Source organism: Dryobates pubescens, chromosome 11 (genome assembly GCF_014839835.1).
Source record: "Dryobates pubescens isolate bDryPub1 chromosome 11, bDryPub1.pri, whole genome shotgun sequence".
NCBI classification, from domain to species: domain Eukaryota; kingdom Metazoa; phylum Chordata; class Aves; order Piciformes; family Picidae; genus Dryobates; species Dryobates pubescens.
The window spans coordinates 22,614,907-22,630,072 of record NC_071622.1 but is presented as its reverse complement, the minus strand read 5'-3'; the positions used below and the strand labels follow the sequence as shown (position 1 = coordinate 22,630,072).

The 15,166-nt window shown below is 45.8% G+C and overlaps 3 protein-coding genes across 3 annotated transcripts; 2 read left to right on the top strand and 1 right to left on the bottom strand.

The window, feature by feature from the left end:
- The first annotated feature begins 60 nt into the window (after positions 1–60).
- EBNA1BP2 (EBNA1 binding protein 2) lies at positions 61–4,809 on the top strand. The gene is made up of 9 exons (XM_054165045.1): positions 61–143; positions 274–357; positions 636–790; positions 1,418–1,541; positions 2,720–2,809; positions 3,030–3,105; positions 3,400–3,490; positions 3,760–3,922; positions 4,268–4,809. Exons 1-9 carry the CDS (start codon positions 69–71, stop codon positions 4,316–4,318), a joined length of 909 nt encoding a protein of 302 aa, XP_054021020.1. The 5' UTR covers positions 61–68; the 3' UTR covers positions 4,319–4,809.
- Positions 4,806–8,332, bottom strand: CFAP144 (cilia and flagella associated protein 144). The gene is made up of 4 exons (XM_009905368.2): positions 8,203–8,332; positions 6,991–7,050; positions 6,044–6,147; positions 4,806–5,022 (listed from the first exon to the last, which is right to left on the bottom strand). The coding sequence occupies exons 1-4, from the start codon at positions 8,330–8,332 to the stop codon at positions 4,957–4,959; spliced, it is 360 nt and encodes a 119-aa protein (XP_009903670.2). The 3' UTR covers positions 4,806–4,956.
- Positions 8,333–8,541: 209 nt separating this feature from the next.
- PIF1 (PIF1 5'-to-3' DNA helicase) lies at positions 8,542–14,415 on the top strand. The gene is given in 11 exon segments (XM_054165044.1): positions 8,542–9,024; positions 9,113–9,422; positions 9,519–9,672; positions 10,156–10,270; positions 10,344–10,450; positions 10,850–10,989; positions 11,630–11,736; positions 11,997–12,084; positions 12,679–12,824; positions 13,778–13,969; positions 14,270–14,415. Coding segments are annotated over 11 exon segments (1,899 nt in total). The 3' UTR covers positions 14,327–14,415.
- Positions 14,416–15,166: the final 751 nt, after the last annotated feature.

Below are 15,166 nucleotides of genomic sequence, written 5' to 3'. Positions count from 1 at the left end.
GGCGGCGCCGGAAGCGGCGGCAGTGGCGCACGCACGCGGCCGGAAGCGACGGTGGCAGGAGCAGGAGCATGGCGCGGCGGGGGTCTGTCTCCGACTTCAGCTCGGACTCCGGCTCGGAGGACTCCTCTCTCTCGGACTCGGAGGTGATCCCGTGGCCGCGGTGGCGGGACTGGGGCCGGGACGTAGGTTAGACGGTGAGGCCTCCCCCGGCAGCCGCGGGGTAGGGCCGCCCGGTGCCGCTGGCGGCGCGGCCTGACCGTGCTCTCTCCACAGCTCCAGGAGGCCTTCTCGAGGGGCGCGCTGAAGCCGGGGCTTAACGTGGTGCTGGAGGAGCGTCCGAAGCGACGCAACGACGTGGTGAGCGGGGCCTGCGGAGCGGGATGGTGCCTCTTCGGGCTATGGCGGAACCCCCGAGCCGGGCCCCATATCTCCCAGAGCCGGGTGCGAGGCAGCAGAACCCCTGCTGGGGCTGGGGCGCGGCAGGCCTGCGGGGTTCCTGCATTGCTGTGGGGTTTTGGGGTATCACCCGGCGGCCTTAGAGGAGCATCCCACGGTGTGACCTTAACATCCTGCGGGGCCAGCCCTGGCGGGGTTGGTTCGGTGCGGTGGTGTGCAGTGCTGTGCGTCTTTCACAGAACGGCCTGAAGCAGTGCCTGTCCGAATTTAAGAAGCAGCTGGCTTGGGTGGAAAGGCTGGATGTGACTTTGGGCCAGGTCGTGGACCCCTCACAGAGTGCTTCTAACAAAGATGCTGTTGATCCTGAGAATGATTTCCAGAGAGAGATGAGCTTGTAAGTGACAAAAAGGGAGATATTTTGTAGGGTGTTGGCATACTGCTGTGTACTTGCAGTAGTATTTTGCAGGCGTGCTGCAGACTGCTGCACTGGCTGTCACCGGTGTCGTGTCACTCTTGGGCCACGTATTTTGCATTTAATGGCTCTTGAGTGTTCTCCAAAAGAACTACAGATTAATGCTGACTTGTCTTTTGACTGGAAATAATTTCCTTTTGTGCAGAAGACTTCTGTCTTTTGCTGAAAAGTTATTAAAAATGTTCTTTGATTGTAGGTATATGGCATTAGCACGACATATGGGTTTTTCTTTGTAGATCTGGGTTGTTGTTAATACTGTTCTCTTGTTTTGTCTTGCCTTTTATAATTCTTTTATAAAACTTATAGTTGGAAACTATGTAAACGTAGATGTGCAGCATAGAAGCATTAATATTGTACTGGCACCTAAATTGCTTTTAGTAGCACTGAATGCTGAAAGGCACAGCATGTTGATACGATTCTAGGTTGGTGCTTGTTAGATCCTGGTATCAGCTAGCTTAATGAAAGCCGAGATTCTTGCAGTTGGTGCTGTGAGATGCCCAATACCCAGTGACAGAACTCATGCTGTGCTGTGCTGTGCTGTCTCCCCAGTTACCGGCAGGCTCAGGCAGCAGTCCTGGAAGCCCTACCTAGGTTGCGTAAGCTCCAAGTTCCTACTAGAAGACCAGATGACTACTTTGCAGAGATGGCCAAATCAGACCAACAGATGCAGAAGGTACACGCAGTGAATGATGGCTTTCTTTCATGTGTTATGTGTTGGTTATAGCCTGCATTAAGGATTAACTTTAAGGTGTGATGTGTGAATACTTACTTCTTCACCTTGACAAATGCCTGTGACAATGTGTCTTTGAAATTTTGGTTGTGGCAGGAAATTTCTTCCTGCTTAGGTGTTTCAATGTGGGCATTTCCAGAATAGGTTGGAACATAAAATACAAAAGTACACTTTGTAGTCTGAATAAATCTATTACTAAAAATGGAGATTTTTATCTCCATATGTTTGACAGTGGTTGTAAAGTTGGCTGTGTGTATGTTCTTTGGCCTAAGATGTGCAGTCAGCTGTGGCATTAACATGATCCTTTTCCCCATTTAAGTATCACCTTTTAAAAAATATTTAGTGTGTTTTGACTCTCTGAGGTCAAACTGTGTTATTGAGTTAATATCATGGGTAGTGAGTCAGATTTGTGTAGGAAATAAGAAGTCTGCAAACTTGCTTCTTGACTGTGGTCTTTTTTTAAGATGGAACCCTAATTTTTTGTTTTAGTTTTGGAAAACAGACTAAATTTTATAAGCTGAATATTAGTTGAAGTCTAATTTGGAGATTCATACAGGGTTTGGTCACTGTTGATGGCTGATAGACTTGTGCTGAGGTTTAAGTCAATGCTGCACATTTCTGTACTATCTTTTGCTGGCTTCTGTTTGAGGAACAGTCTTTATCTCCTAGTGGAATCACAGGCTGAATCCAGAATATGTGCATTGAAGTGTCTCTAATCATCCCTATAGAAATGTTTGTGAACGAGGGGGGAACCAAAAAGAGATTTTCTGTGGCTCTGAAGGGTGTTGACTCTTACTCAATGCCAAGAAAGAAACTAACAAGTCTTCTACACACACCTGGGTTAGATGAGATGTGACAACATACTCTTTAGTGGTTCCATTACAGATTATTATAAGCAGATTTTGGCTACAGATCAGTTCAGGAGCTCCTCTAAACTGTTACGGCTTTGAGCTGAAAGAACGTTGTGCCTCATAAAGCATTTTCTGATTGAGAGGTGGTTTTGTTTTGACACTCATTGATACATCATAATTACTGATTTGGGGACTGCACAGCAATTATAAAATCCTCATATTTTTCTCTGCATTAATGATAATTTTGGTTTTGTTCTGTTTCCTGATAAGATTCGACAGAAGCTCAAGAGTAAACAGGAAGCAATGGAGAGGTCTGAGAGAGCAAAACAGCTCCGTGCAATGAGAAAATACGGCAAGAAGGTGAGGAGGAGCTACAAAAGGGGCCTATCTGTGACAAGGATCTAGAAGCTGAGTGAGGAGCTTAGGAAGTGAGACCATAGGAGGCTGTCTAAAATAATGTGGAAGCTGTCCAGTCTTCTGTCTAGCTGCTGAAGGAAGATGGGATAGCTTAATTAAAAAAAAAACAAAGTATGGGGCACTGCAAGGAACACCACCACTAACATTCTGCTTCTGATCTCAGGTGCAAAATGAGATTCTGCAGAGGAGACAAAAGGAGAAAAAGAATATGTTGAATGCGGTCAAGAAATACCAGAAAGGTAAAGTTAACTTGCCTAAGAGAGCAAATGGGTGTGATGGGTTGAGACTCAAACGGTCACAATGTGTCATGGCAGTAGTGATGTGTGAGCAGTCTGAAGACTCTGTGATGTGTGGTGTCCATTTGTAGTGCTGGGCAGTGAGCTTGAAAGGCTGCTGCTGTGCAGAACTGTGACGGTGAAAATCTTTCCAAGCAGCTGTTCTTCAGGGAGGGTGACTTACTGCTGTTACATGCTTAAACTGAAAATGTGTATTTTCTGTAGTGGCAGTGAGAAACTGTTATGTTTTCCTTGCAGGTCTCTCTGACAAGCTGGATTTTCTAGATGAAGAGCAGCCATCATCTCAGGGGAATAAAAATGGCAGTGCAAATCAACGGATAAAGAAGGGGTGAGACCAGAAAAGAAAGATATTTGAGTGCTGAATCTCTTGATTTTTTTCAGTCTTTTAGAGGATCATTTTGTGGAACACAGTTTCCTTGAGAAGAGGAAAACTGTCCAGAATGGAACACAGACTGAAATGTGTGAATGTCTACCTCTTCAATAAGAGGGGAAAGATTTATGATGGCTGTTGGAAGTCCATCAGCAGATGCGTGTGCCTCCTTGTGAGCTTCCTGAGGAAAGAACTATAGGCAGCAATTCTGTTTGGTTATTTTTCAGACCAAACGCTAAAAGACGATACAAGAATCAGAAGTTTGGTTTTGGTGGGAAGAAGAGGGGCTCAAAGTGGAACACAAAGGAGAGTTTTGATGATGTATCCAGCTTCCGGTCAAAAGTTGCTCACAACAAAGGCCCAAGAAAAGGAGGAAAGAAGGCCCTCAATGTAAGTAAAATGTTGCATCCAAATAATTCTGTCTGATGAGGAAACCAGCTCTGGTCTGGAAGGGAGAGCTAAGTACATGATGGATGCCTCCAACATATGGAAGTTATAATGCCTGTCTTTGAGAGTATCATTCAGTTGCTGATAGACTTGAGGATGGTGGTTTGGTGCCTGAGCAGGGAAATGAGTGGGGAAGTTAGGAAGTACAGCTTGTTGCACCTGTATCCCAAAACTTCCTCACCAGAGGTACTGACAAATACCTTCTCTGTGGTATCCCCCCTACTTACAGAGCTAGAGCAATGACTGAGAACATGAAAAATACAGATCTGAATTTGTCTTTCTTTGCAGAAGAGACCTGGAAAGAGAGCAAGGCAGAAAATGAAGAACCGAGCACGATAGGAAGACTGCGCTTCTCAGTGGGGTTCCTATGTTTCTATGTGGCAAGATGTGTTTCTGCTGTCATCAAGCAGCCAACTGTGGAGCAAACTGGATGCTTCCAAGTGCCAAGAAAAAAAGTCAGTGGAAACTAGTGCCTATCACTAATTTCTTCTTACTTTCTGTTTTGTTGAAGGATTGTTTTCTACTTAAACCTTTGATGTGTGAACGCATTAAATGGTTTGCACACAACTATGTCAGATTTGTGTTTGGCTGTGTGCAAGTGGTGGCTGAAGCTTGTCCTTTATTCTCTTCATTCTGACAACTTTTTCTGCAGCTCCTGTTGACAGGTACTCGGTGAACTTGAGTTCTGGGTCCTGTTACTGGTGACAAAATAAGAAATCTGAAGCCTGTCAAGATGGTGAAAGTGTTTTTTTAGACAATTTCTATAGATGGGTTTGACAACAGCAGTGAGACCAAGGCAGCAGTCTTACAAATAGGTTTATTTCTCTCTTCCCCTTACTTTGTCAGAAATCTACCAGACTCCCCTAATAACAAGAAGAGCCTAACACATTAAATCTCATTAACTGCTTTTGACTGGCTTTGCCACTCCTCTACTGCAGGTTCTCACACTGCTCCTCACTGTGCCTCATGTTAGCCATTTATTTAGAGATATCGGTTCTCCTGCGTGGGAAGTAGAGTCTGCGGTCAGTACGATCCATATGTATCTGGGAAAGAAAACTGATGAATAGTCATGTGCTTTTACTAGAATTAGTAGTAGTAGTCCCTCCTGAGGAGAGTGATGCACAGTGTTCTTGCTGTTGAGACATGCTCCAGTGACAGATGAGTAAGGTACCACTGATTTGAGAATGTACAGTTCACTACTTTGCTATGGTAGAACTTGGTGAAAAAGGAAAACATAATGTAGGAGAGAGAATTGTGAGTCCTGACTATAAATGTAACTTGCTTCCCCACACTCAAGTTTAATTGCCTCTTTCCTGCCAGTCTAATCCTCCAGCCGTATGTAACTGCATAAAGCCCTGCTGGGACATCATCTGTAGCCTTTTGCAGTATGAAAAGTTGCAGAAGACCCTTATTTTCTTAATTATCTTAGTTTTCTTTGTAACAGGCCCAAATTAATCAGGCTGTCATTTGCTTTTCTTAAAACACTAATCTACAGAGTCAGTCATTGTCACAGCTATTCATTTGTCAGATATGATTGATATCTCAGCTAGTTAATAAGATTTCTTTTCCTCCTGATTATTCCCTCTTCCCCAAATGAATCATCATGGCTGTATTCTGCCTTGGGTATATGTACCTGATGATTAATTTTATGTTTCCACTTGCAATTTGAAAGATGCTCTATAGCAGCACATTTCTTTTCATGGTACTTCTGTATGTCACTTTGCATTGCTCATTATGCCATTTCTCGTGGCTGAATGCTTTAATAAACAGCCAAGATTGCATGTGACATTTGGCAATATGCTTGGTATCCGCTGTCATAGTAGACACTTTGTATGCAAGTTTCACAGGGGTCTGCTGTTGCATTCACAAAACTATGCCAGTCTGAAGAGTCCTCTTAACTACCAATTTTAAAGCCTTTTTGTCCATGCATAGCTCTGCTCATTCTTAGTCGTTGCTGTCTTCCATGTTTGCCACAAGTTATTTTTTGCACGAATATCTTTCAGTGCGATGGGCAGAACCTTGCTGAATCTTGCAAAAAGCTAAGCCCTTGAGCATGCTACTCACCAAAGGTGTGGTGTTCCAGCCAATTTCTTGGCTTTCTGTTTGTGGTTCTGAATATTTCTTTGTTGGCTCCAGTGCTGCATGGTTAATAAGTTTCAGAAACTTGGCTGTTGGTTTAAGAGAAACAAATAGATATGAAAGTATGTTTAAAAAGAGTCACCAGTGCATTAGACATCCTAATGTTCTCCAAGCTATAGCAAGAAAGCCAAGGTTGAAGGCAACCTCTGTGCTTCTGTGAATAGTCTTGTAAGAGAATACAGCATGACATTTCTGTTTGGATTTATCCTGATGAAGTTTCAAGATTTGCCTGCCTTTGCTGTCCTGCTAATTCTGTCATCCCTGTCTACTGCATTGCATCATCTTACTTTCCCTATACCACATCTAGTGCCAACCAGCACTCATGGCTCTTATCTTTCTCAGTTGCCTGAAATCTGCTGCCTTTCCCTGTTTTGTTTTATTTTCTCCATCTTAGTACTTGACTGAAGCAGGCCATCCTTAACCAACTGTGAAGCTTTTTAGACAAAATGTAGGAAATGAGGGCATGACTGCTATAAGGGTTCCTGTTATTAGTGCTCTAAAGCAAGGCTCAGCAGCCCTTTCAGCAGTTTACTATATGTGGTGGTTAGGTAGAATCATGTATATATAAAACATGTTTCTAGAATTTCTTTCCCCCTCCCCTCCCCCAAGAGAGGTTTAGATTGTCAAGCAGAATTTTAAAGTATGATAACTAAAAACAGAAACAAAAGCATAATCTCATGAATGCAAGGTAATATGAAAAGTAATGGGGAAAAAAATGCCTCAGATTTAAGAAAAATCATGAATGAGTTTAACTTTCTCATCTTGTCACAGTGACATTTATCATGTATGTAATCTTTTAGACTAATTGTAATTTTAAAACCTTCCATATCAGTAATTTTCTTATTATCATAAGCTGTTCAAAGATTTCTTACCATCTGCTGACTCTTCTATATTCTCGTGCCAAGACATAGGCTTCCTGGTGACTGCGTGAACTGGAAAGAAATTATGTAGGTGAATGTGAATTTAGCATCACAGCCATGTGTAGGATATCTGTCATTGCAAATCATAGAATCATGGAATTGTTAGGGTTGGAAGGGACCTCAAGGATCATCTAGTTCCAACCCCTCTACCATGGGCAGGGACAGCTCACACTAGATCAGGTTGCTCAGAGCCACATCCAGCCTGGCCTTAAAAACCTCCAGGGATGAGGCTTCTACCACCTCCCTGCGCAACCTGTTCCAGTGTCTCAGCACCCTCATGGTGAAGAACTTCTTCCTAACATCCAATCTGAATCTACCTATTCCTAATATTTTTTCCCATTCCCCCTAGTTCTGTCACTACTGACACCCTAAAAAGTCCCTTCGCAGCTTTCTTGTAGGCCTCCTTAAGATACTGGGAGGCCACAATAAGGTCTCCTTGGAGCCTTCTCTTCTCCAGACTGAAAAGCCCCAACTCTCAAATGTTCTCTTGGACTCCATTTTAGCTACTTCCCTGAAGCTGTAAAGAGCAGTGTGTGAAGAGAACAAAATGAGTTAGAGTACTGACTTACAGTAACTTCCTAGAAAGGGAAGAAGGTTAAACATGGTGAAGGCCCTTCTATTGGATGCTGCCTGCATTCACCACAGCAAAGTTCTGGCCCACACAGGTGGTAGCCTGCAGAGTGCCAAGTTTCAGGAAATTGGTTTCCTTTGTTTTGTTTTATTGTAAAAGGTAGATGTGAGTCAGTCTACTCCCATCACCTGTCTCTGCCAGCACAGATTATGATATTATATGACTCTGAATTAACCGGAAGAATTGTTCCAGGGGCTGAAGAAACAAGGTGTAGTGCTGGGGCTCTCTACCCCGTCTTAACTCTGTGTTGTTCACTCGCTGCCTCTGTGTTCACTAAGGCACTGTCTAATCTGGGCAAATTCTGCCTTTAAGTGTGCAGAAAACAAAAGAAAAGGCCACTGGTTGCGCCTTACAGTGGCCACTGCTGGTGTTCCTGGGAGCAACTGCTGGCCTCTGGCATGCAGCTGAGCACTCCAGAGCTCGTTTCTAATCCCGTCACAAGTAGGCAGGCTCCAGACCCCACTCTCGGCCCCGCGGCGTGGTGCTTCCTGCCACTCCTCTGTGATTGTGGGGCCACCCGCGCCCCGCCTTACCGCCGTGGAGCGGGTTCACGCGGAACTCCGTGTACAGCCTCTGGCACTGCAGTTCCTTCCGCACCCGCTCGCACAGGAGCTGGTTCAGCCGCACTGGGTCCAGCGGCTCCTTCCCGCTGCGGGTAGCCATGGCCCAGAGGGCCGCTTGGCGTCCCGTAGCCCGGCAACGCCTCACGTGGTCCGTCCGTGGGCTGCTGATTGGCGCGACTGGTGCTCCCACCTCCCCCCTCTCCGAGCTCTTCCCCTCCCGCCTCCTATTGGCTGTCGAGTTAAAGTCCCTGCGTTGATTGGTGGCGGTTGCACGCCGCGAGTTTGAACTGCCGGTGGGTCCGCGGCAGGATGGAGGTGATGGAGTTACGCTGCACGGTGGTCGTGGAGCAGCCGCTGCCGGGAGGACAGGGCCCGCGGCGCCGTGTGATGCGGGGCGCGGTGGTGCTGCTGGGCCGCAACGAGCTGCGGCAACCGGTGCTGCGCGTGGTCGGCGGCAGCGGTGGGGCGGCGGCTGTGCTGAGTTTCGTGCTGGTCGGTGACGCCGTGCGGCTCTTCACACGGTTCGCGGGGGAAGGGCGGGCGGCGGTGCGGGTGGGCCCGGATGGTGCTCAGGTGTTGCTTTCTGACTGCCCCCCGGACGCGCTGCGCCGCTTCCTGCGTCTCCTGCGACTCAAGGTGGCTGGCGGGTCGAGGGGCGTGCCGCGCTGCCCCCGCCTGCTGGACCGTCCACCGCCAGCATTCACCGTCATCAGCCCGCTGCAGGAGCGAGACCTATTGCACGCCCCCGGCCGCCTCAGCGGCGGAGAGGCGCGGGGGGAGCGCCCGGCGGAGGTGAGTTCCAGGGTGCAGTGGGTTGATCCCGGTTACCGGCCGCGGTTACTGGCCCCGCCCTCACTGCGCCCCGCTGCTCGTCCCGCAGGTTCCCCGCGTGGAGAGGCGGCCGTCGACGAGGCTCTCGGCAGAGCAGGAGGCCGTGTTGGGTGCAGTGAGAAGTGGGAAGAGCGTCTTCTTCACCGGCTGTGCGGGTGAGGTGACTGGGTAGCTGTTACTTGAGTAAAGTCCTTAGGTCTCCCTGCTGACCTGCTGCTTTTTCTTCCACCAAGGGACCGGTAAGTCATTCCTTCTGAAGAAAATCGTGGGCTCCCTCCCTCCAAATAGCACCTATGCTACAGCCAGCACGGGAGTGGCAGCTTGTCACATCGGTGGCACCACTCTCCATGCCTTTGCAGGTAACGGTTTGCCCAACAGCAAGGGTCTGGAAACTCTTGCTCACTTCCCAAAGAGATGTGAGCTTCCCAAAGCTGTATTTTCTTCTCCCCTGCCAGGGATTGGCTCTGGGAAGGCACCACTGGAACAGTGTATTCAGCTGGCAGAGAGGCCTGGTGCACGGCAGCACTGGCTGGCCTGCCAGCATTTAATCATTGATGAGATCTCAATGGTGGATGGCAAGTTCTTTGACAAGCTGGAGGCAGTGGCAAGGTGGGTGATTAAGTCAACCAAGTAATAGAAATGAATTTCCGTAAATTTACAGGATATTTATTTTCTCTGGTTATATGAATAGATACAAGGCAACTACTGGCACAGGGCTGGAAGGTTGCTGTTTCCATATATAGAGCCAAGTGTTGTCTTTAGAGCTGAGTTCAGAGTACAGCTGTCTGTTTATGCTGTGCCAAGCAGATCTCTTGCAAAAGAGAAGCAGCTGTAGTGTAAGGACTACAAAAGAACTAAGACTGGATCACACCACATGTGGTATGAGTAGGCAAAGTAAAAGCTTAATATCACATAATAGCATTGCTGAATTATTTGAGCTCTTCTGATATAGCTGAGGATAATCATCCTGTACTGCAAGTGGTGTGGTGTATGTTCAAATGTACTGATAGACGAAGATGCAACTTTTGAGACTTGACTGCATCCAGGTTCCGGAGGGCTTTCAGAACCTCTCCTCTCTTCCTTCTTTCTCAGGGCAGTCAGAAAACGGGATGAGCCCTTTGGAGGAATTCAGTTAATCATCTGTGGGGACTTCTTGCAGCTACCCCCAGTTTGCAAGGCTAATGAAGAAACCAAGTTCTGCTTCCAGGTACAAAACTGTCTCTAAATTCATTGTCATGCTTCAAATCTGCCTCTTTCTTAACAAGAGAATGATTTGCCAGGCAAGAAGCTGGAGGAAGTGTATCCACATAAACATGGAGCTGACTGAAGTGCGGAGACAGACTGACAAGACCTTTGTCTCACTCCTGAGTGCAGTCCGTTTAGGCAGGTGAGGAAGAACTCAACTCTTGGTAATCCCCATTCCCCAGAGGAAAAGATGTTTTGTTACTTCTCTGTGCTCTATCAGGAATGAGTGGCTGGGGGCAATAGCTTTAAATGCTTTAGTTCAGTGTAAGCAGGTTTCATGTATGCTGCCCTGGTAAGGAATGACTGTTTCTAGGGCTCCTCTTTGCAATTTCTGCTAAGGAATTCATTAGCTCTTGAGCTGGCGGTGGCAAGAGTGAGGCCTGGCTATACACATTTGCACTGCTTTCCAGCTTCATGTGGTTATCTTTCTCTATCCTTTCTGGAGGCCTGGTGCTTGCACAACCTGATCTGGCAATGGAGGTTACTGCTACTGAAGACGTTGACCCCATGACTTTAATAATCTCCTTTTCCTGTTTACCAGGTGCACAGAAGAGGTTACCAGGCAGCTGATGCAGACTGCTACTAACAGGTCTGAGCGTGATGGGATCTTGGCTACACGGCTCTGCACCCACAAAGATGATGTGGAAATAACTAATGAGAGATGCTTGCAGCAGCTATCAGGTGAAATCCTTGGAGGAAACTATTGGCTTTGGGGTTGAGATCTGAGTGGATTTAATGGGGATACTGTGGTCTCAGGAGGAACTGGTGTTCTGTCATGCAGCACCAGTCCAAGCTGTGTGTGTTGGAGTTGAGCTGCCTGGAGACAAAAAATCACAACTTTGGTCTTAAAAATTGACATTGTTATTTCTTGATGTGGAATAAAGAGCTCCTTGCTTGCTATGACATATAGTGAATTATTGTTTTCTCCACAACCTTTTTTCTTTAGCATTTCTTTTCTATATCATTTCAGAAAGGGCATGCTTTACCTAGCTGTGATTTGAATTAAGGGCTATTTAATTTCTGCCTTCCTGTTTGGCTCTAGGATTCACTTTTTGTCCTCTTTGGAGAGCTGATGTTGGCAGTAAGTGAAAATGGCCACATGCTCCAAATGGTGACTACTCAGTTCTTATTTACTGCTGGCCTTTGATTCCTGAGCCTTCTCATGCCCTGAGAATTATGTTGGAAAGACAGGCACTGGTGGGCTTTCTGCTGTTAGATATGACAAGGTTTGTGTGAAGATGCCCTTCCAGCAAAGCAGAAGTAAATACTAAGTCTCCTGCAGTGTTGTGTGGGATATGTCACATCTTTCTTTCCTTTGTAGGAGAACTGCACACTTTTGAGGCTTTGGACAGTGACCCAATGCTTGTGAAATTAATTGATGCTCAGTGTCCTGTGGGTGGTAGAGTTGAGCTAAAACTTGGAGCTCAGGTGAGTGTGTGTACATACATTTGTGAAAGACCAGAGGATCACATGGATGCAGAACGATGTAGTTAATTCTAGGAAGGAAAGGCTGTGAAATAATTTCAATGAAATTGGAGCTGGTGCCCTATCCAGCAATAGGGCCACAGCCACATCATCCTATCAGCCTGCTGTGCTTATGCTTCCTGCCTAGAAACTTAGCTGCAATGGCTGAACAGGATGCAAGTTCAGTGCACCAAGGGATTTTTCTTTTTTTTTTTTCTCTCTAGGTGATGCTAGCTAAGAATCTGGATGTGTCTCAAGGGTTGGTGAATGGGGCACGAGGAGTTGTTGTAGGATTTGAAAATGAGCAAAAGGGTGAATAAGCTTTTCAATTTTTATTGTTGAAGAGGAGAAACCCCAAAAGAATTTATCTTTGGTAGCTGATAACTTGTTGATTTCTTTGTTTGCTGTTTCATAAGAATAATTTGAGGGGAAGCAGGGAGGAGGTTGTCTGAAATGATTGGGGTTCTCATGAGATTTATGTCAGGCACTGCATCAGCTATAGCTATCTGTAAGGCCTTTTGTTTGCTTTTATTCTCTAGATGTGCATGCTCATTTGCATCTTGTCTGTTCTGTTGAAGCAAGTCTTGGTGGGTTGTTTTGGTTTGCTTTCCTCAAAGACTATTCTGCTACCAGCAACATGTATTTTTCTTTGCATCTCAACTGATAACTTACCTGACTAGCACCTAGTTAAGCAAAATAATTAAACATTTCAGAGCATCCTATTTATATGGTTTTAGCTTTCCTTTGTGATGTGGGATTTTTAAATTATTATTTTTTTTAATGCAGGCCTAAAATCCATGTAAGACTGATATGGGGAAGGAGGGAAAAAAATCTTAGTTTGCTTCCTTCTTAGCTCTTGAGCATCATAAATGCATTCCTGTTTCTCTCCTACTCACACTCCTACAGGGCTTCCTAAAGTGAGGTTTCTCTGTGGGGTCACACAGGTCATCAAAATGGAGAAATGGGTCTTCAAAGGACCATCAGGAATTCATCTGAGTCGTCAGCAGTTGCCTTTAAAATTGGCATGGGCCATTTCCATTCATAAGAGCCAGGTGAATGTTCTCATACAGACTTTTACACTGTTGTAAGCTTTATTTCCCGAGTGAGCTTGCATTGCTGGGAAAACTGGAGGGAAAACTGAAAGGCCTTGGGAGGGGTCTGTAGAATAAGTGTGTCTATCTGCAGAGAAGGCAGCACCTCTTTTGCTTGTGATGCTTGGGTATAGGGTCAAGAATGGGCTAGCAGTACTGATAGTTTCCATTACGGAGCAGCTGTCAGCATAACTGGTGTTAGACTATAAAGCAGCATTTTTTACTGCTATGGGCTGATCAGGATAGTGTTTCTCTGCCAGTCATCCTTAGTGATAGGGAGGTTTGCAGTGTACCTGAGGAAGCTGCAGGAGTTATAGCTGTGCTCTTTGGGCTGGGCCTCTCCTTTGTTGGTGTATGTTTATTTTCTTCAGTATGGCTAATGAAATTCCTACTTTTCTGGGAGACTTTGTACACTTGGATAAATATTTGGTATTAGACCTGTGTTTGTTTTCATGCCACTGCTTAAACCAGGCCATGTTGTAAATTCTGCTGCCTCCTGGGATGTCTCTTGTTGCAGAGAGGGCTGGCCAGGCCTAACACACACTCTGTCTTAAATGGTCTGTCTGAAGACTGCTTGAGACTGTTGGCTGCTCTGGTTAATTACTAGGACTGAAAAGAACACAACATCTTTCCCTGGTGTCTTGATTATATGGGATTTATGGAGTTGCTCCCTGGAGATAGTTAGAAGACCCTAATATCTGCTAGCAATTTTCTGATGTTGGAGTACTGCCCTTTTCTTTCTGCTGATTCCCATCTTTTAATTGGTTGCACAGACAAGCAAAAGGCTTCCTTTTTTATCAAGCCAAGGATGGTACCTTTGAGAGACTCACAGGACAGATTAGTGTTCATACAGCGCAATGTTGTTTTTTTTTCCTCTGTTTGTTCTGTAACAAACTTCTCCATGTCTTTGACAGGGCATGTCTTTAGACTGTGTGGAAATCTCCCTGTCTCGTGTCTTTGAAAGTGGGCAGGCTTATGTAGCCCTCTCCCGAGCCCGCAGCCTTGCAGGGCTACGTGTTCTGGATTTTGATCCAAAAGTAGTGAGAGCTGATCCTTCTGTATTGCAGTTCTATAGACAGATGAGACGTCATCAGCTTCTGACCCAGGTGAGGAAAAATCCTGTGCTAGCAAAGCCTGTGACCAGGATATGAGATACTACCCTTTCTTCCTAAGCAAGGTCATCCAAATTAAAACTTCTGGTGGCAGGAGAGATGAAACTGCAGAGAGGGAATGTGGTGGGGCAGCTCTTGCTAGCCAAATATCTGCTGTAGTGTCGAGGATGTATTACAGTATTTGGCCATGTGAGTGAAAGGATGGGTTTGGATTCTTGGCTTCTTTACTTTCAGTAAGGACTGAAGGGGAAGTAGGCACATTATCTATTTTAATTTTCTCCCCTCCCCTTTCAGGATTCACTGCACACCCATTCAGATGATTATGAGAAGGAGAACTGGAAATGCAGCTGAGAACGCTCTTCTGGCCTCTGTGGCAGCAGCAGACTGCTGAGTTGCAGTGATCTTGCTATTGAGTGTATTTGGTAGCATAGGTAAAGCCAAAGGTGCTTGGGGGTTTTTTTAAGATGTTTTCTTCATTCAGCTGGCTCTGGATGTGTGTCCCTGACTTGTGCCTCCAAAATTTGGAAGGCTTCTCTAGCCCCTTTCTGGGCCCACAGCCTGGAGTGCCTGTGTCACAGATGCAACTCCAGCAAACAATGTGACTGAACAAGGACATGCCTAAAGAAACTCTTGATGATTCTATCCTGTCTGCCTGATTGCATTTTACTCTCCACATATGCAGACTGATGCTTGAGTGCCTTTTTTTCAAGTATACCACGGTTGAGAGACAGAAGGTGTGTGTCCCCTTTGCCTGGAGGAACTGGACTTATTCACAAGAGCTGCTGACACAAGGGAAAGCAATGCTAAGTATTCTCCTGCAAGCAAGGAATTGCCAGGAGCTGAGCTATCACTTTATAGCATTCTGGGGTGTTCTTGCCTTCCAGATGCTTAGCAGCAGGAGGCTTTGCATAACTTCCTCCACAAGCGGAACTCTAAGAGTTATACAGTACCTGTTATGCTGATGCATAGCCTTTTTATTAGTCTGTGGCATACAGTAAGATGCGATGTTTATTTTTTAATCCTCTGAGATAAGTTGATACTGTTTAAAAACAGGAGGAAGTCCTACATCTTATACCCATAATTATCAAACTGCAACAACTGTGAAGATCCATTACTGCATTAGCACAAAGGGAGTGAGAAGATGGAGTGCTGATGGAAACCCCTCTTGTTTGAACACATGAGGCTTACTTG

Bases quoted from the DNA above. Each gene is read 5' to 3' on its own strand.
- EBNA1BP2 (XM_054165045.1), top strand. From the start codon at position 69: ATGGCGCGGCGGGGGTCTGTCTCCGACTTCAGCTCGGACTCCGGCTCG. The intron at 144-273 runs GTGATCCCGTGG...CTCTCTCCACAG, and splicing joins CCTCTCTCTCGGACTCGGAG to CTCCAGGAGGCCTTCTCGAG. The intron at 791-1,417 runs GTAAGTGACAAA...CTGTCTCCCCAG, and splicing joins TTCCAGAGAGAGATGAGCTT to TTACCGGCAGGCTCAGGCAG.
- CFAP144 (XM_009905368.2), bottom strand. From the start codon at position 8,332: ATGGCTACCCGCAGCGGGAAGGAGCCGCTGGACCCAGTGCGGCTGAAC. The intron at 7,051-8,202 runs GTAAGGCGGGGC...ATTTCTTTCCAG, and splicing joins CGTGAACCCGCTCCACGGCG to TTCACGCAGTCACCAGGAAG. The intron at 5,023-6,043 runs GTGAGTAGCATG...TTTCTTTCCCAG, and splicing joins GCTGGAACACCACACCTTTG to ATACATATGGATCGTACTGA.